This window comes from Vulpes vulpes, chromosome 8 (assembly GCF_048418805.1).
Source record: "Vulpes vulpes isolate BD-2025 chromosome 8, VulVul3, whole genome shotgun sequence".
Classification (NCBI taxonomy): domain Eukaryota; kingdom Metazoa; phylum Chordata; class Mammalia; order Carnivora; family Canidae; genus Vulpes; species Vulpes vulpes.
Genome location: NC_132787.1, coordinates 109858787 through 109878629, shown reverse-complemented (window position 1 = coordinate 109878629; position 19843 = coordinate 109858787). Strand labels below are relative to the sequence as shown.

Genomic DNA, 19843 nt, shown 5'->3' with positions numbered 1-19843 from the left:
CCCCGTGTGACATGTGGTCAGGCAGGCCTGTGCTCACCTCGCGGGCCCGGCTCCCGTGCTGGCGTGCCCCCTCTGCACACGTGAGTCTGCAGGTGCTTGAGCTTCTAACTTCGTAAGACAGAGAGTGATCTTCTTAACTCAAAAATGCCCTTCCACTTTTTCTCCCCGTAGGACTATGTGCTGGCTGTGGATGCTTATCACTCAGTTATCCAGTACTACCCAGAGCAGGAGCCACAGCTGCTGAGCGGCATCGGCCGGATCTTCCTCCAGGTAGGGGCCGCACTGGGTGCACGGGCTATGGCGCACAGTCCCTGCCTGGGGGGCCCGGGAGTCAGTGCTCATTCTGTATTTAAGAAACAGCACAGAGGGCCCCAGGAGGCCCAGTGGGTGAAGCGTCTGCTTTGGCTCAAGTTGTTGTCCTGGGGTCCCGGGACTGAGCCCTGCGTCGGGCTCTGTACTCAGTGGGGATTCCGCTTCTCCCTCCGCCCCTGCTCGTGCTCGCTCTGTCTCTCTCAGATAAATAAAATCTTCAAAAAAAAAAAAAAAAAGGAAAAGAAATAGTTTCACATCAAATGTCTCTTAAAGGTTATTTAGGGTAGTTCTGGTTTGACAGTATTGGGTATGAAGTCCTTGGTGTGATTGGGAAGCCCGACTGCTGAATGTGAATCTACATAGACCTTCATTGGTGACGCCCTGAAACACATTACCTTAGACGTCATCCTGTTGCCCTCAGAAAAGTGCCAGTAAAACCATAGAGAATCTTATTAGAACGTGGCTGATAGGGCAGCCTGGGTGGCTCAGCAGTTTAGCGCCGCCTTCGGCCCAGGGCCTCCTGGAGACCTGGGATCGAGTCCCACGTCAGCCTGCCTCTCCCTCTGCCTGTGTCTCTGCCTCTCTCTCTCTCTCTCTTCTCTCTCTGTGTCTCTCATGGATAAATAAAATCTTAATAATAATAAAAAAAAAGAACGTGGCTGATAATAGAGAAACTGGCTGATACTTTGCTGGAAAGACCACATGAAGCTGCGTAGACTGTACAGAGGACGTCCAGCTCGAGGCAGTGGCCCCAGCACTGCAGCAGGGGAGGGCACGTCGCTGAGGCCGGGATGCGCCCTCCTGGACCGGCGGGTGGTAGAGGCATGAGCTCCCCTCCTCACCTGGGTCTCCCTGGACGGCGACCCCGCCTTCACACTGAGCCTCAGCGGCCTCTGCGCCCCACACACCATCAGTCTGTTAGGGTTTCTGCCATGATGTCCCAGAGCCGGGCTTGGGAAAAGGGCGGTGAGCAACGGGCGCTCCCTGATGGTCGGGGAAAGGCCAGACGTCTGCGGAGCACCACTCACCCTGAGCGGGCGCCGTGCTAGACCATTCCACCGCGGGCGCCCCCCGCCACTTCACACGTTAGCAGGCTAAGGCTTCCCTGTGGGTGGGTGAGGTGAGCCCTCCCGAGGCCCGAGAGGTGAGGAAGAACAAGGGCCCCCTGAGCCCAGAGCTCGGGTTCTCACGGAAGGGTGGTCCTGTCCTCATGCACCCCGGGTCCATGCACATGCACACCGCCCTCCTCCACACACACATGCACACACTTCTCCTCCCCCAGTCATACACACACACACACACACACACACACACTTCTCCTACACCCCCAGGTCCATGCACCTGCACACCGCCCTCCTCCACACCACACACAAACATGCACACATTCCTACTCCCCAGTCATACACACACACACACACACACACACACACTCCTACACCCCCAGGTCTACGCACATGCACACCACCTTCCTACACACACACACACGCACACACTCCTACACCCCCAGGTCCACGCACATGCACACCACCTTCCTACACACACACACACACACACACACGCACACACTCCTACACCCCCAGGTCCACGCACATGCACACCACCTTCCTACACACAAAAACACACGCACACACTCCTACACCCCCAGCTGTCCACACACACACTCCTACACCCCCGGGTCGTCCATGCACACGTGCACACACTCCTTCCTCCTGCACCCGCGGTTGTCCACACACACACACACACACACACACACACACGTACACACACCCCTCCTATACCCCGGTCATCCATGCACACATGCACACGTGCACACACTCGTCTGACACCTCTGGTCGTCCATGCACACACGCCCATCCTCCACATAACATGCACACATGCACACATCCCTCCTACACCCCCAGTGATCCACATACACACGTACACCTCCCTCCCCACCACACACACGTGCACACACCCCTCTTCTCCATGCCACATACACATGCACATGTGCACACATGTCTCCTACTCCTCCCCACCCCCAGGCCATACTGTTCACAGGAAGCAGATGAGACATGCACTAGGGTCCAAGGAGAGTCTGACAGTGAAGGCCCGGGTGCTCAGGGGCCTCTATGTGGGGCTTTTAGGGCTTTTTTCACTAAATAATGGCATGGATATCCAGGCGCACACTGTAGAGTCTGGAAGACCCGGGTTTCGGTCAGTTCTCGGTGCTCAGCTAGCATGTGAGCCCAGGCAAGCCACTGAACCGTGCACGGTGGATGCTGGTGACCATCCCCTGGGGTCACCGTGCAGACAGAGCAGGACAGGCCAAGCAGAGAACACAGTCCTGTGCCTGGAATCTAGTAGGACAAACTCAGAAATTTCATTTCTGAGTCTCGGTTCACATAATTTGAGGAATATATGCCGGATTTCCATTTAGGAATCCCGAGACCTGAAGCACGTCTTGCAGCGGGAGTCATGGATCCGACCGAGTACCGAGGTCGTGTCAGGCTGGGACTATGTGAACATTTCCCTGCAGACATTCCTGGCCCCAGCTCGTACAGAGAACTCTCTAGACACTGAAATCCTGGAGAGAAGTACCGGCTTCCACAGTGGGTTTGTGGAAGGTGGCAAACAGTGCAGGGGCAGCTCATGATCCTCCTCGCTCTCGGGGCGGAGGGAAGTGATGCCTGGTCGGGAATTCCCACCGGGTGAAGACAGGAAGACAGACAAAGGAAGCTGGTTGACCTGACTCCCTGAATCCCAGTCGAGTGGCCAGGACACCTCATCGCTCGGAAACTTTGTCAGACACCTCTCACTGATAGGTTTACCGCTGCCCGAGAACACGCCGTCGGAACTCGGTGACTTAGTAAAGGAGACCAAGACTGCGCTGCTTCCCACTTGCGGCACGCCTCCACCAGAGCTCCTCAAGGGGTGACCCGGCGTGCGCGCCCGAGGCACGGATCGCCCGGTGGGTCAGCGTGCTCTGCAGCCTCTGGGTCTGAGGGGGAGCCGTGAAGACAGCCAGGCAGGCCTTCCCCGGAGCTCCCGGGCCGAGCGCGGAAGCTGAGGTTCCTGCTGGGACACGGCGCGAGCAGCCAGCCCGGCCGTGAGCCTCCTGCGGCCCATCCTGTGTTCTGCAGGCCTGGGGCGCCCTACCCCCTGGGCCGGGGTCCTGCGCCAGCGCAGTTAGCATTCAAAGGGCCAATCTCCCTGGGAGAAAGCACACGACGACCTGAATTCACAGAGGGTTTCTAGAGCTTTCTGGCCCCCTGGCTGTGATAAAGAGCAAGTCTGACGGCCCGAGGGCCTAGGCACGGGACTGGCCCCCATCTCTCTGCCCAAGTTGGCCGCGCTTTGCCCTGACCTGACCCCCAGGCCCGGGAGCCCTAACCTGCCCCGGAGCCTCACCTGCTTCAGGACACACGCACCCAACTCTCCAGGCCCCAGGTGTGCTCGCCACGGAGCCATGGTTGCCCGGCAGGCAGCTGATCCACACCCAGGTTCGGAAACAGCCCCAGCCCGGCCCCTCCGGGCCCCGTGGCACCCGAACGTGCTTCCTCTCTGCCTCGCTGCCCCCGCAGAGGGGCCCAGGGGCAGGCTGAGCACTGCGTGTGGTCTCACTGCTTCCGACGCCCCAGGCTGCTGCCCTGGCCTCCTGGAGAATGCTACTCCAGGTGCGGTCAGGACCTGGACCTGAGGGGCGAGCCCGTCTCTCACCTTGGCACGTTACCTCCTGTCAGTGCACCTGCAGACCAGGTAACGCCACCTGTTCAGAACTTGTGTCCCTGGTCCTGCTCCCATCCCATGCATCTTCCTCCTGGGGGCCGCCTTCAAACATCGCCCTGCACGCAGGTGGGCTGAGCGGCCGGTTAGAGGGGGAGTCGGGTGGAGTAGGAATCTCTCCTCCTGAAGGGACATCGAGGCTGCAAATGCAGCAGGGGACAGCGTGTCCTCTGAGGGAGTTCCTCGCACGATCTAACGAGAGCAGTATAATCAGACGACCACACGTACGAGGAGCATTTATTCACACTCGACAGCCAGTCCCCCGGAGCCAGCGCACTCAGGCTTCCTGGCCTGTGACTTTTCTGTCCTCACTCCAAGGAGAGCAGGTCCCAGGGTGCTGTCCCTTACAGCAGGAAAGGAGCCTTTTGTGCTCCAGTGAGGTCCAGGAGCCCAGGGCACACGATCGACCACCTGAGAGCAGGTCCACCACGCTGCAGACCAGGGTCCCCGCGTCCCGGCCAAGAGCTGGGGGCAGACAGTGACCAGGCAGGGAAGCCTCCACCGCGGCGGAGTTCAGGAAGCACCAGGTAAAATCAGTCTCCTGGGCAGCGCGGACCAAAGCAGGAAGTCCTGTGGTGTCACTAAAGTGGGGCGCACCGTGCTCCAGAGGCAGCGGGAAGTGTGGACGCGGGAGCAGGCGGCTTGCTCATTCACCCTGCCTCCTTCCCAGCCAGGCAAAAGGAGACGAGAGCCAAGATCCGCCCCAGGGCTGTCTGCGCTCAGGATGCTTCACGGGGCATGCCGTGGAGAGCACCCGCCGGAGGAAGGGAGCCCCGTGGGACAGCAGCGGCTCACGGCACCGCCGTATACCCACTAATCTGAGGGCTTGGCCCATCAGGAGCATACCGGTTTGATAAGCTTTAAAGTATGAAAATGTTTTATAGATAAAAACATAAAAACTTGAGCTGAATGGTTTTTCTAGATGAATTCCCCACCCATGTTTCCGTAACCGAAGTTGGCCAGCAGGACACAGGAAGGGCCCTGGGGCCTGGCACTGCCTACAGAGTCAGAGGGTCTCCCAGCCTGCGGTGGCAGGACGCCACCTGATGCAGTGGCACTGGAGCCGTGCTTCTGACTGTCCTCTCACCACACGGCTCCCGACGCGGAACACGGAAGGCTCAGCCAGGGCCCAGGCGGTGATGGCTGTGCTAGGATCTGTGCTGGGGAACAGGTGTGAGTCCGGGCGGGGGGCCTGGGCACAAAGTGGCCTGGCTCCCAGGGACCCCGCAAGGCCACCGTCTCTGGGACAGGCTGGAAGACAGGAGGAAGCCCCTGCAGCACCTCCACCCCCACCCGCCCCGCCCCGGGAGGCCGGGAGGAGAGAATCCGAGCGGGGCCTCTGTAGTCTCGCTGCAGGAACGCTGTGGCATTTGTCACTGCAGAACCGTCGCCTCTCGGGCGGCTCAGGCAGGCGGGTTTCCCTGGACCCTCACGTTGAGAGGCTCGCAGCCACGAGCACCTTTCGCATATGCTGCTGCCTTCCTTCTTCATGAAAAGGAGTTAAAGACTTTCCTTCTTTTGCTGATCTCTGGCAAATTTTAGATATTTTGGAATTAGCTGTTGTTCCTTGAAGGTTTGAATAAGTCACTGATGAAATGCTTGGGCCAAGCATGGGTTTTTATTTGTGGCATCGATGCTGATCGCGCTTCCTAACTTATCACTGTTAGTAACGGGCTTTAGTGTTCTAGCCCGAGGGCTCTTCTCTGTTCCCGAGATCAGTTGTGGCACGTCAGCGTCCTGGGACATCACCTGTTGGGGCCACGAGTTCACACATGTGTGCGCGGAGTTCTGTAAACTGCGATGCTCTTTCATGATCGATTTCTTTCCTACCTACAGCGATTTCTCCTTTCACATTTATAATTCTGTTCATGTCTTCTGTTGGCTAATTCATCCACTATTTATCTGGTGTCTTCTTCAAATAATCTGGGTTATTAGGTCTGGGCTTCTTTGCTTGCTAGATATTCTGCAATAATTTTAATTGCCTTTTGACATTTGATTTTTAAATGATTGCAACACATAAACATACCAAACCAAACACGTCCTATACCTCAGATTTCCACAATGTGTCAAATATATCTCAGTATAAAAAATGGTGGCAATAAATACGGACACCAGAGGCCAGAGTGCGAGAGCTGAGCAGTGTGGGAAGCTCGTGGCACAGCGCCCACCCGCCACATCCGCAAGGCTGGGTAAATAGCACTGGCCCCCGTGACTTCATGGAGTCTGCAGCCTGGTCCTCTAAAACGAGGCCCTGGGTAAGGTGGACGGACACACGTTGGAGGTTCAGATGTTTGAACTGGGGACATGGCGTGGAGCCTACAGACTCCAGCTTCTTCGACGTCACCTAGGGAGATGTCTGCTGCAGAGGACTTCAAACTGTGGAGCACAAGAGGGAAGCAAGCGACAAATGCCATTCTGCCTTCTGTGCGTCTTCTCTTCCTACTAACGTGGCTTGATTTGGGGTTTTGTGTGGGTTCGCATGACCAACTGGGAAAGGTCTGAAGCTCTGTCCTCCGTGCGAGCTCTGTGCTTCACTGCGGGTTTCCTGGATGCTGGCAGAAGTCAGGACGCTCCCAGAAGAGAGGCGAGGGGCACTTACTGCTCACAGCAGCAGCAGTATAGTCAGTGTCCTTTCTGTCACCAGACAGCGAGCCCCTCTCTCAGGGTAACGGAGGGGGGCCGAGACACCAGCAGCAGCCGCTGGAGGGTAATCCTGAACTGAAGGGACCCGCCTCTATGCCTCGGGGCGGTGAGCACACCTGCCCTTTGCTCCACTGGGACACATTCCAGCTTCAGGACCACACAGGCTTCCAGGAAAACAGTGTGGAGCTCAGAGCATCCAGTGTCCCCACTCACACACTGGTTGTCTGGGGCCCCCGCCAGGGCCTAAGATCGGGATCTGGATTACAGACCCCCGTCCCTCTCTCTGTTCTGTAACGTAGAGCTCACCAGCCCCGGGTCCACTTCCCCGGGCTAGCCCTGGAACACTAAGGACATTGTTTCTATATGACCCTTTGTGAGGTTTGTGCTCTGACAGGATTTTTTATTTTCCATATATTCTCAAGATATTAGGTTAGGTCTCTCATTCTCTTCCTTACACTTTGACGGCAAAAGGAGATCTGAGTCTCTCTGCTTCCCAGAGCCCAGGCTGTGGTGCCTCAGCAGTGGCGGTGCAGGAGATGCCAGCCGTCAGGAGTCAGGGCCGGCCCTCTCCGCGCCAGGGACAGCTAAGGGGCTCCCTCAGGTGTTTCACCAGTCGGAGTGGCTTGGTTTTGTTTTGACAAAAAGTAGAGTTCTGTATTGGATCCGAGTGTGACTTTGAAATTTGTGAATGTGATGGTTGCTGTCATTTCACCAGTCACAGCCCAAAAAACTGATTTGGGGCCTGCCTTATTGTACCAAAACACAATGTGCCTCTTTTTTTTTTTTTTTTTTTTTTAAGTTTTTTAAATATATTTAAGAGTTTTTATTTTTAATTGTCTTTAAATTGCAATGTAGTTAATACACAGTGTTATATTAGTTTCATGTTCACAGTATAGAGATTCGACACTTCCGTGCATCCCCTGCTGCTCGCCACGACAGGTGCCTCCTTCATCTGCATCACCTGTTTCCCCCACTGCCCCCCCCCCCCCGCCCACCGCCCCTCTGGTGACCGTCCGCATGTCCTCTGTAGTTAACAGTCTATTTCTGTTTGTCTCTTTTTTCCCTTTGCTCATTTGTTTTGTTTATTAAATTCCAAATATGAGTGAAATTGTATGTATTTTTCTGATTTACTTCACTAGCATTATACTCTCTAGTTCTATCCATGTCATTGCAAATGGCAAGATTTCATTCTTTTTTGTGGCTGAATAATACTTCCTTATGTACAGACACCTCACCTTTATCCACTCATCAGTGGGCACTTGGGCTGCTTCCGTGTCTTGGCTACAGCAGGTAATGCTGCTTCTAACATAGTGGTGCATGTATCCCTTCGAATTAGTGTGTCTGTTGGCCATCTGTGTGTCTTCTTGGGAGAAATGTCTGCTCATTGACTTCTTCCAGTTTTTAAATTGGATTATTTGTTTCTTGGGTGTTGCATTCTATAAGTTCTTGATAGATTTTGGATACTAACCCTTCCCCATTCAGTAGGTTGTCTTTTAGTTTTGTTGATTGTTTTCTTTGCTGTGCAGAATAGAAGCTTTTTATTTTGATGTAGTCCCACTGGTTTATTTTTGCTTTTGTTTCCCTTGCCTCAGAATACATATCTAGAAAAATGTTGCTATGGCTGATGTCACAGAGGTTATAGTCTTTGTTCTCTTCTAAGATTTTTATGGTTTCAAGTCTCATATTTAGATCTTTAATCCATGTTTGAATATTTTTTTATGTATGGTGTAGGAGAGTAGTCCAATCTCATTCTTCTGCGTGTTGCTGTCCAGTTTTCCCAACACTTGTTGTTGAAGAGACTGTCTCCCCCCCGCCCCATTGTATAGTCTTGCTTCCTTTGTTGAAGATTAATTGACCATGTAATTGTGGGTTTATTTCTGGATTTTCTGTTTTCTTTCATTGATCTATGTGTCTGTTTTTGTGCCAGTACCATACTGTCTAGATTACTACAGCTTTGTAATATAACTTGAAATCTAGAATTGTGATGCCTCCAGCTTTGGTTTTCTTTTTCAAGATTGCTTTGTCTATTCAGGGTCTTTCGTGGTTCCATACAAATTTTAGAATTGTTTGCTCTATCACTGGGGAAAATGCTATTGGTATCACAATAACGATTGCATTAAATCTGTAGATTCCTCAAATATAGACATTTTAACAATATATGTTCTTCCAATCACTGAGCATGGAATGTCTTTCTTCCATTTCTTTGTGTCATCCTCAGAGTACAGATCTTTTACCTCTTTGGTTAGGTTTATTCCTAGGTATTTTATTATTTTGGGTGCAATTGTAAGTGGGATTGATTTCTTGATTTCTCTTTCCGCTGCTTCATTATTAGTGTGTAGGATTGCAGTAGATTTCTACACGTTGATCTTGTATCCTGCAACTTTACTGAATTTGTCAGTAATGGTAGCTTTTTGGTGGAGTCTTTAGGGTTTTCTATATATAGTGTCATGTCATCTGCAAATAGTGGGAGCTTTATTTCTTCCTTACCAATTTGGAGGCCTTTTATTTCTTTTTCTTATCTGATTGCCGAGGCTAGGACTTCCAGTACTATGTTGAATAGAATTGGTGAGAGTGAACATTCCTGTTTTGTTCCTGACCTGAGGGGGAAATCTCTCAGCTTTTCCCCATTGAGGATGATATTAGCAGTGGGTTTTTCATACATGCCTTCTATTATCTTATGTTGCCTCTAAACCCGCTTGTTGAGGGCTGTTATCATGAATGGATGTTGTACTTTGTCAGTGCTTTTTTGCATTTATTGAAGTGATCACACAGTTTTTATCCTTTCTCTTATTGATGGGATGTATCATGTTGATTGATTTGCAAATAGTGAACCACCCTTGCATCTCAGGGATAAATCCCTTTTCATTGTGGTCATTTTCTTTTTTTTAATGTGTTGTTGGATTGGGTTTGCTAATAGTTTATTGAGGATTTTTACATCTCTGTTCGTCAGGGATGTTGGCCTGTAGTTCTCCTTGTTGGTGGTATCTTTATCTGGTTTGGTATCAGGATAATGCTGGCCTTGTAGAATGAATTTGGAAGTTAGTTTTTCTTCCTTTTCTAGTTTTTGGAAGAGTTTGAGAAGAATTAAGTATTAACTCTTCTTTATGTGTTTTGTAGAATTCCCTGTGAAGCCATCTGGTCCTGGACTTGTGTTTGTTGGGAGATTTTTGGTTACTGAGTAAATTTCATTGCTGGAAATTGTTTTGTTCAAATTTTCTATTTCTTTCTGCTTCAGTGTTAGTTTATGCTTCTAGGAATTTACCATTTGGTCTCAGTTGTCCAATTTGTTGGCATATAATTTTTCATAATCTCTTATTATAATTGTATTTCTGTGCTGTTGGTTCTTTCTCATTTGTGATTTTGGGTTTTGTTTTTTTTTTAAGATTTTTTATTTTATTTATTAGAGAGAGACCATGTGCGGGGGGTGGGGGGGCAGAGCAGAGGGAGAGGGAGAAGCAGACTCCCCACTGAACAGGGACCCCAAAGCAGGCCTCAATCCCAGAACCCCAAGATCATGACCTGAGCCAAAGATGCTTAACTAACTGAGCCACCCAGGTGCCCCTTGGTTTTTTTAGTTTCTATATCATTTATTTCTGCCCTGATCTTTATTATTTCCTTCCTTCTGCTAGTTTTAGGTTTTATTTGTTCTTATGTTCTACCTCCTTTAGGTGTAAGTTTAGGTTATTTGAAATGGGCTTGTATTGCTAGAAACTTCCCTCCTTAAACCACTTCCATCCCAGAGGTTTTGGACCCTTGTAACTTCATTTTCATTTATTTTCATGTAATTCCTGATTTATTTGATTTCTTGTTTGACCCATTTATTGTTTAGTAGCATGTTATTTAACCTCATGTGTTTGTGGTCTTTACAGATTTTTCTTGTGGTTTCTAGTTTTATAGCATTGAGGTCAGAAAAGATGGACAGTATGACTTTGATCTTCTTGAATTTGTTGAGATCTGTTTTGTGGCCTTATACATGATCTGTTCTGGAGACTGTTCCATGTGTACTTGAAAAGAATGTGCTTTCTACTGCTTTTGATGGAATGTTCTGAATATATCTGTTAGATCCATCTGGTCCAGTGTGTCCTTCAAAGGCACTCTTCTCTTATTCTCTGTTGGAATGATTTGTCCATTGATGTAAGTGTGTTGTTAGAGTCCCTACAATTATTACTTATTATCAGTGAGTTTCTTCATGTTTGTTATTAACTGTTTTATATATTTGGTTGCTCCCATACTGGGTGCATAAATATTCACAATTGTTATATCTTTTTCTTAGATTGTTCCCTTTATTATTCTATATAGAATCTTCCCTTTGTCTCTCTCTCTCTTAAAGTCTATTTTGTCTTATAAGAGCATTGCTATCCTGGCTTTCTTTTGATATCCATTTGCATGATAAATGCTTTCCCACCCCCTCACTTTCAATCTTCAGGTGTCTTTAGGTCTGAAATGAATCTTGCAGGCAGCATATGGGATAGGTCTCTTTTCATTGTTTTTTGTTTTGTTTTTTACTGTACTCTGTCACCCAGTGTCTTTTGGTTGGAGCATTAAGTCCATTTACATTCAAAGTAATTATTGATAGATTTGTACTTACTACCATTTTGTTATACTCATTTTGTGGTTGTGTAATTTTTCTCTGATCCTTCTCTTGCTCTCTTTCATGGTTTGTTGACTTTCTTTAATGATATATTTGGAATCTCTTCTCCTTATTCTTTGCACATCTATTACTGGTTTCTGAGTTGTGCTCACCATTACATCTGTAGCCAGCATCTTCTGTGTATGGCAGCCTATGTTAAATTGATGGTCGCTACAGTTTGGGCCCATTCTTTACTCCTCTCCCCCACCACACATAGGTTTTAGGTATATGGTGTGTCACATTTTACATCCTTTTATTTTGTGAATCCCTTGACTGACTTTTACAGATATACTTCTTTTTACTGCTTTTGTGTTTTTACTTTTATTACCCTCACTTATGGTTTCTTTCCACTCCAAGAGTCAACCTTTAATATTCATTGCAGGGCTGGTTTAATAGCCATGAATTCCTTTAGTTTTTGTCTGTCTAGGAAAGTCTCCATTTCCCATCCTATTCGGTGTAGGGGCCCTGCTTATCTTCTCTGTGTCATTCCAATTTTAGTATTCTTGCTGCTGAAGTGAGCACTCTTCCATGTTGAATGATAGACTTGCTGGATAGAGTGTTCTCAGCTGCAGGTTTTTCCCTTTCAGCACTTTGAATGTATCATCTCACTCTCCCTTCTGGCTTGGGAAGTTTCTACTGAAAAATCCCCGATAGCCTTTGGGGTTTCCCTTGTGTGTAACTGTCTTCTTTTGTCTTGCTGCTTGTTGTGTCTCTGCTTTTTGACATTTTAATTACTGTGTATCTGACGTGGACCTCTGTGGGTGGTTGATGAGAATTCTCAGTGCCTCCTGAATGTGGGAGTCTATTTCCCTCTCCAGATTAGGGAAGTTTTCAGCAGTTATTTCTTCAAGTAAATGTTCTTCCACTTTTTTGCACCGTCTTCTTCTGGGATCTCTGTAATGCAGCTGGTATTACACTTGACAGAGTCATTGAGGTCCTGAAGTCTGTTCTCTCATTTTGCATAATCTTTTTTTCTCTCACTTGCTTAGCTGGATTACTTTCCATAACTCTGTCCTCCAGGTCATTAACTTGCTTGCTCCTCAGCTTCCTCTAACCTGCTATTTATTCCACTTAGTGTATTTTTTATTTCATTTATTGTGTTCTTCATCTCTCATTGGTTCTTTTTATCTCGGTGTTAAGGGTTTCACTGATGTCCTCCATTCTTCTCTCAAGCCCAGTAAGTATCTTTATGATCATTAAATTCTCTATAGGGCATACTAATCTCCATTTGGCTCAGGTCTCTTGCTGCAGTTTTGTCCTGTTCTTTCATCTGAGACATACTCCTCCATCTCTTTATTTTGCCGCACTGTCTCTGTTAGGAAAGTCAGCTACATCTCTTGCTGTGGAAAGTAGTGGGCAGGTTGCATGCTTTCAATGAAGTGGCCCTGGTTCTCTTCCACAGAGGATGCACAGCTGCTGCAGAGCCCAGGCTGGCCAGGGCCACTCTGCAAAGCACCCACGGGCAGGGGCACCATGCCACAAGCTGTGTACACCAGCCCTCTTCCACAGGGGATGGCAGTCACTACAGAGACCAGGGTCAGCTGGGGCCCCTGGGAAGTGTGTACAAGCATGCAGGAGGGGGCGGGGGGGCAGTTTTAACAAGTTGTGTGCATCCTCCTAGGGAAGTCAGGGGACACATTGTTGGCAGAGTTGGCACAGGTCCTCTGGGTAAGGGGACCCACAGCATCTGAAGCAGGCCCAGCTGGAGGGGTCAGGGCACAGGGCGAGCAAGCTACACATGAATGCAGGTGCCTCGGTGCTTCTCACACATGCCCCTCGGGAACTCTGAGATCGTTAACTCTCCCTCCTGTACACTGCAGGCATTTCTCAAACCTCTGCTTCTAATATAGATCTCCGTGGGCTGTTTGCTGTGCTGTCTTTTTGAGGGCAGGGTCCCAGCTTCCTGTCATCTCTGGGCTCTCCCAGAGCCAAGCCAGCTGGTTTTTGACGTTCCAGAGTTGACGTCTGGCTGGTTGTAAGAACTTCCAAAAATCAGCCCCTCTGATTTTCAAAGCCAGATGCTCTGAGGATTCCTGTTCCCTATCTGGGATCCCTGGTGTGACGGTCTGTTTTGGACCCCTCCCTGCGCCCAAGGCCCCTCTCCCCAGCCAAGCCGCCGGGGCGTAACTCCCTACCTCGTCTCTGTCCCTCTTACCCTCTCCTACATGGTGTCTTCTCTGCCTTTAGTTGTAGAGTTTGCTCTGCCTGTGGGTCATTTTCTGGAGTGTTTGCACTGATGTGTTCTCTGGCCGAATCCGTGGGCCCAGGTGGACTTAGGACCCTCCTACTCTGCCGCCTGTCTGGAAGTTGTCATTTATTATTTTACTTACTACTAGGATTCCTCTCAAAAGGTACAAATTAAAACCTAAGACTTAATAAGGCAAGTGCATTTTCCTTCCTGACCTACAGGCATGGATGTTCCACTGTATCCTAAGTGGCATTCGCTTTCACCAAACGAAACGATTGGGGAGGTTCCCAGAGTTTCCCCACCTGTGCAAGCATGTCCTCCTCGCCCAGCCCACCAGCAACTGTAGGTGTGGATGTACGTTTACTAGTTGTGTTACCTGAACTGATTAAGTAACTCTGTCCAGGCAGATTGGAGACATAAAAACAGCTGAGAAGTATTTTCAAGACGTGGAGAAAGTAACACAGAAATTGGATGGACTGCAAGGCAGGATAATGGTTTTAATGAACAGGTAAGCCTCATGCGACAGTATTTTCTCAGATTTCCTGAGGGCTCAGACTCTGCTTAGTAAAGCCCTCTAGGAACGGCCTCCCAGCCCTGCACCCAGACCTGACCCGGAAGTCCTCTCCATCACCACCAGGACATGTGCTGCTGTCTCCTAGAACTTAAAATCCATTAAGACCGGAAGATGCCTAAGATTTTTCCCCTTGCTGTTGATATTGCCTGTCTGCACATAAATGTGTGTAAATATTTGTTGTAAGTCTAGGCCCCCTCGTGCCCCCTGCTGCCTTAGTGCCTCTGTTTCTGTGTCCTCATGAGTCCAGCACACTGTGGGGCTGGCTGGGGGCAGTGGTTGACGATGGAGCCCGTGCCCAGGGCAGAGCTCACGCCATCATGCAGGTGTCCTTGGAGAGCAGGAGTCATTGAGGTGACATTGTGACCTCTGAGCTAATGAGGGTTTAACTTGGCAGCCAGGACACAGTGTGGTTCGTTCAGCTGCAGTGGCCCCTCCCCAGCACCAGGCTGCTCAGGATTATGCAGGGGGCAGATGGGGCCTGCTCCTGTCCGTGCCACCTGGGGAGCTGCCCTGCCCCTCTGGTTAACTGTTTACTTGTCTGTTATGTTCCAGAGCTTTCCTTCACCTTGGTCAGAATAACTTTGCAGAAGCCCACAGATTCTTCACAGAAATCCTCAAGATTGACCCAACAAATGCGGTGGTAAGGCCCCAAAAGAGCCAGGAGCGCACACCGTGAGCCTGTCCTGTGTCCATCCTCATCAGTCCTGGCAGGCGTGGGAGGGTTTCCGACAGAGCCAGCCACAGCCGCGCCCACTGCCCCTCATGCACGCAACCAGGGGGACACGTGGGCCCCGGATGTGACCTGTGAGCAGAGGCTGGCAGCCGTATCCGACCCCGTGCGTGTGTTCCTCTTCCCCAGGCCAACAACAACGCCGCCGTGTGCCTCCTCTACCTGGGCAAACTCAAGGACTCCCTCCGGCAGCTGGAGGCCATGGTCCAGCAGGACCCCCAGCATTACCTGCACGAGAGCGTGCTCTTCAACCTGACCACCATGTACGAGCTGGAGTCCTCCCGCAGCATGCAGAAGAAGCAGTCCCTGCTCCAGGCGGTCGCCAGCAAAGAAGGGGACAGCTTCAACACACAGTGCCTCAAGCTGGCGTAGGGCACTCGCCTTCGGAGCCACCAGGGCCTCTGTAAACCGTGTACACTGGACCTAAGATATTAGCAGGACTGACGGACTCAATAAAATCTTTCACAGGTGCCTGGAAACAGGTCTTCTTTGGAGCCAGGGTGGAGGCCCAGACCATTCTGGCGCCGTCAGACTCCACCGAGCTCCGTGCCCACAGCTCTGCCGCGGTTCAGGAGTCCAGGGGGTGAACGTGCTCTGCACACGGGGGGCATAGGCAGCAGTGGCCCAGAGGATGCACTGGGTCCCTTTTGTTTATTCTTGAAAGCTGGGCTGCTTCACGTATTCTGAATATCCTCAGAGACAAGCTGAAAAACATAAGCTCCCTTCTCACCCTGTACATCTTCTAGTTCATTTGGGCATAAAAGCAGAGAAACACCAAACAGACTGCCATGTGCCTTCCCTCTCATTCCCTCCTCTCACATCCCAGAACTAAACACATCACTTTTATTCATCTGATTCTTTTTCAGCTGATGCCACACACCGTGGACAGGCCTGGGGATGGTGGAAAAGAAGCCACCGTATTTCTTCTGTGCTTTGTACATCACAGGGAGACGAGAGGAGCTCCTAATGCATAAAACAACCAGGGAGGCAGGTGGGTCAGGAGGTATTTCTGAACCAAGCACATGTAATATTTATGTGTTCTTTCATCCTGAACATCAGCACATTTGCTTTAGTATTTACACAGTATTGGGGAGGAGAGTTTTCTCCTCTCCCCTGCTAGGTTCTTTGCTTGGTCTTATAAGAAAATTGACATTATGCAGATTAACAGGACAAAAGTTTAATTATGTACATACAAGGGACCCATAAGAATAGGAGACCCAAGGACAAGCCAGGCAATAGAGGCTTCTGTGCCTAAAGAATGAGCTAGGGGCCTGGGGCTTCCACGGGAGAGGAGGAGGATCACGGAGCTGGAACAACCGATATTGGTCATTAGATGCTTACCCTGCTGAACAGCTAAGTCATGCAGATAAAAGTTGATAGCCGAGAAGAACAGCCGCCCCCGCCCCCCACCCCCACCCCAGCACGGCCTCCTACCCAAACCCTTCTAGGGAGTTAAGGGAGAGGCAAACATTTCTTAAACATGCTGCATCTTGATGGTCTTCAGCTCAAACTAAATCCACTTGCCAAAGTAGCATATTTGGGGCTCACATACTCTCTCCCTCCCTCAGGCCCACCTTTGAAATTCCTGAGAGTTTTGCAGCCCAGAAATTGAGCTGTAGATTGCTCCAGCCCACAGACCCCATCTCTTAGTCCTGAGAATTGGTTCTGTTAAGCAGTTGGGTCTGATTTCAGGAGGCAGCTATGCAAGAGGGCTCCCGGGTTAGGCCTGCGTATGAGGAATCAGGTGTTTGATAAGAAGCTTTTCTGTGGGGACAGAAGAAAACAACAGGGCGTAATGACTGGAGCAGACTGTAGTCCCCATTTCTGAGCTCCGGAGCTTAGAGCATCCTCAGATGCAGTGAAGCCAGGCAGTGGAAATCGGGCAGATGGCCCTAACCTGCAGTGTGAAGGTCTCTGGCGAGCTTTCTGAGCGGCCCACGCAGCAGCAGGCAGAAAGACTGTGCCCACGTGAGCTCATGTGGTTCCTCGAGTGCCTGATGGGGTGTCCGGCTCTGGTTTGTGCAGCTTCAGGAAGAGGGCGGTTTTAGTTCTCAGCAGCTCCAAGTAAGAAAGGCAGGGTGCATTGGAAACATCAATTTGTGGAGAATTACAGCCAAATATAACAGGAAAACAGAAGAATTTGGGACCTAGTCCAGTTTACAGGTAGAAAACGAAACCTCACAGCCCGTTAACAGCACAGAATCTGCTGGCCACGAAGGCGTACTACTGAAACATGATGTCTCTCTGCAGCCACCCGGCTTCCATCAAAGACAACTGCAGTGAGACTAAATCTGTTTTCCAGTTAAGTCTCGTTAGAGTAAACTTAGCCTGGTTATTTACATAGATGCAGAAGAACAGTACCACCATCTAGGCTCTACTAAGTCTGCTTTGCTGGAACTTTCCATAAGGAGTCTTGGATGAACCTCAAAAGCCTCTCCAGGCTAAGAAGCCACACCAAGGACCTGCCATCAGACTTTGTCTGCAATACACACCAGTTTGGGTAAATTCATCTCTTCTCAAGGTCCCCAAAATACCCTGAGGCTCCTGGGTAGCCGACCAGGTCACGCTGCTAGTAGGAACCCTGTGAGCAAGGGGCCAGGCTGATTTTCCCCAAGGGTCTTTTTTTTTTTTTAATTTTTATTTATTTATGATAGTCACACAGGGAGAGAGAGAGAGGGGCAGAGACATAGGCAGAGGGAGAAGCAGGCTCCATGCACCGGGAGCCCAACGTGGGATTCGATCCCGGGTCTCCAGGATCGCGCCCTGGGCCAAAGGCAGGCGCCAAACCGCTGCGCCACCCTGGGATCCCTTCCCCAAGGGTCTTTATTGGCTTCATAAGATCAGCCTTAGCTCCTGAAAGCTGATCATCTCAGTCTTTACATCACTCTCAGGACACTCCGGTCGAAGCCTCGTAACACAGCCAACATTCCCAGTCACGTCCTGTTGCAGGGCCGGGTTCTACTGCACTTCCGCACATAGATCGCCACTAAAATGAGAATACGAAGTTTGCAAAATCTGGAGAGATCAGGTGAGGAGAAAAATTGTTTCGTCTCTGCTCACAAAGGTGTATTTAAATTGTTAATACCTCAGGAGAAGGTTTCCTTGCATCTGGAAAAACAAAAGGAACAGGTAATGCTTCAAAGCAGACGTGATAAGGTCATAGTTATCCTCCTAAGTTCACGTGGTTCCATGTGACACTTGTTCTGCTTGAATCTGGTTTTCATTAGTTCTGGAAGTTCCTACCCAGCTCACTTTCCCGACGTAAGGCTGTCAGCAGCCCACCCTTGCCAGAGTCCTGTCCTTGACTGTCCCTGAGCAGGAGGTGCCTCTGCAGGACTGTGGCGGAGCAGCCAAGTCGAGCACGAGCTCCCTGTCATGGGCAAGCTTACGCTGTGGTTAGAGACCCAAGGAGAGTTCCTTATCCTGGAATCAACAGAACTGCTCATTTCTGAACATTTTAAGGTAACTGGAATTCTGGCCAGTAAGATTATCCAGGACTACCAGTTTCTAGTAATTTCATATACTCATAGAACATTTATATTAACACTCACCCACACATGCAACCTCAGGTTTATCATCGTGATCGCACATGCCTTCCATACAAATTCACACACCAGATAAGCCTAATCAGCCTGCCCTCAGTCTTTGTGTAAGAGAACCAAGCTTATGCGATGGTCTGGGGGCCCTCTGGGAAACCTCAACACTTCGTCTGAGGCCAGTGAAGGCCTTATCTAGAATTTGATTTTCGGAAGTTTATCGAAAATACCACATTTGGACGCTTGACTGAAGAGGGTCACAGACCTCTGTCAAACAGTACTCAGTTCAGGTTGGATTTAGGCAAAAGTGTCAGAAACCAAAGACCTGGTTAAGGTACAGAACCTTGGCTTCCTGGCAGATGATTTAAAAGTTAAACTTTCCCAGTCTATTGTCAACAGCAAACCTGAAATCCAAGAAAATTTCATTTTAAGAGCAAAAACCAATCTGTACCATTCATTTACTTTTAATATTAAAACTAAATTTTAATTTTGGCTTCATCACACATTAAAAGTTCTCTTCAAAGTTTCCTTTTCCACAAACCTGCAGCTTTGTCCTCAACAAAAGTACATCGGGCGCCTGGGTGGTTCAGCGGGTGAAGCGTCTGCCTCCAGCTCAGGTCTTGATGTCAGGATTCTGGGATCGAGTCCTGCGTCGGGCGCCCTGCTCAGCGGGGAGTCTGCTTCTCCCTCTGCCCACTGCTCGTGCTCTAATAAAATCTTTATTAAAAAAAAAAAAGTCCATCTCCGTTCCTCAGACCTCCTTTTATCCAAATCACTTTCCTTGCATATGGCAATGTTTTCCTCGTTCCAGCTGCTTCAGTCGCATTAGAATCTTTTAAGCCTGAGACCCTTCCAGTGAATGGCAATAACCAGTTGTGAACCGTCACGGTATTCTCTGGATCATAGAACGTTCTCAGATTTGCCTAAGACCTAGGCTTCCTTATGTTAACAGACCCAAGAATCTTTTAGTTCCTCTCTACGAGGAAGCCCAAAGTAGATAAATCCCATCCTCTCCCTCCCTAAAGTTTGCATCTCAAATCATGACTGAGGTCCTGGAGTAGCTGGGGGTAGAAAATCCACATCTCAAAGGCACAGAGGAAGTCTCCAGAACGCTCCGGGAGGGCAGGGCGTCCAGGGCCGGGTTCACCAGTCCCCACAGGTCCGGGTGAGCTCTACCGAAAGCTTCCCTTCGTGTTCGGAAGGCAGGACGGCGGTCTCAGCGCCGGCCTCTTCGTACCTGTGAGCGCAGAGCGAAGGGGAGGTCGTGGGACTGGCAAGGAGAGCTGGGATATGAGTTGCTTCTAGAGCCCCCCGTCTGGTTTCGAAGAGCTCTGCTAGAGCGTTACTTCCAATCCCCCAGGGAACAGGGTTGCTGCAGCCTGACGGTCCGGTCCGCGGACTGAGCCACCCCCACCCCACCCCGACTCCACTCCCTCCAGTTTGCTGCTTTCCCTCCGGTACACGCTCT

At 49.9% G+C, this 19843-nt stretch overlaps 1 protein-coding gene and 1 long non-coding RNA gene across 4 annotated transcripts in view; both read left to right on the top strand.

Moving 5' to 3' along the window:
* TRAPPC12 (trafficking protein particle complex subunit 12) overlaps nucleotides 1–15618 on the top strand; it is an 81568-nt gene extending 65950 nt beyond the window's left edge. For all 3 annotated transcript variants that reach the window (XM_026009174.2, XM_026009175.2, XM_072767821.1), the window contains exons 9-12: nucleotides 172–270; nucleotides 13943–14043; nucleotides 14662–14749; nucleotides 14969–15618. In XM_026009174.2, coding sequence (XP_025864959.2) covers nucleotides 172–270; nucleotides 13943–14043; nucleotides 14662–14749; nucleotides 14969–15211 — 531 coding nt within the window. In that variant the 3' untranslated portion in view covers nucleotides 15212–15618. The remainder of the gene's footprint in view (nucleotides 1–171; nucleotides 271–13942; nucleotides 14044–14661; nucleotides 14750–14968) is intronic.
* A 2448-nt stretch (nucleotides 15619–18066) lies between these two features.
* Nucleotides 18067–19111, top strand: LOC140600040 (uncharacterized). Its single transcript, XR_012003259.1, has 2 exons — nucleotides 18067–18301; nucleotides 18923–19111. It is a non-coding gene; the product is annotated as an uncharacterized lncRNA (long non-coding RNA).
* Nucleotides 19112–19843: the final 732 nt, after the last annotated feature.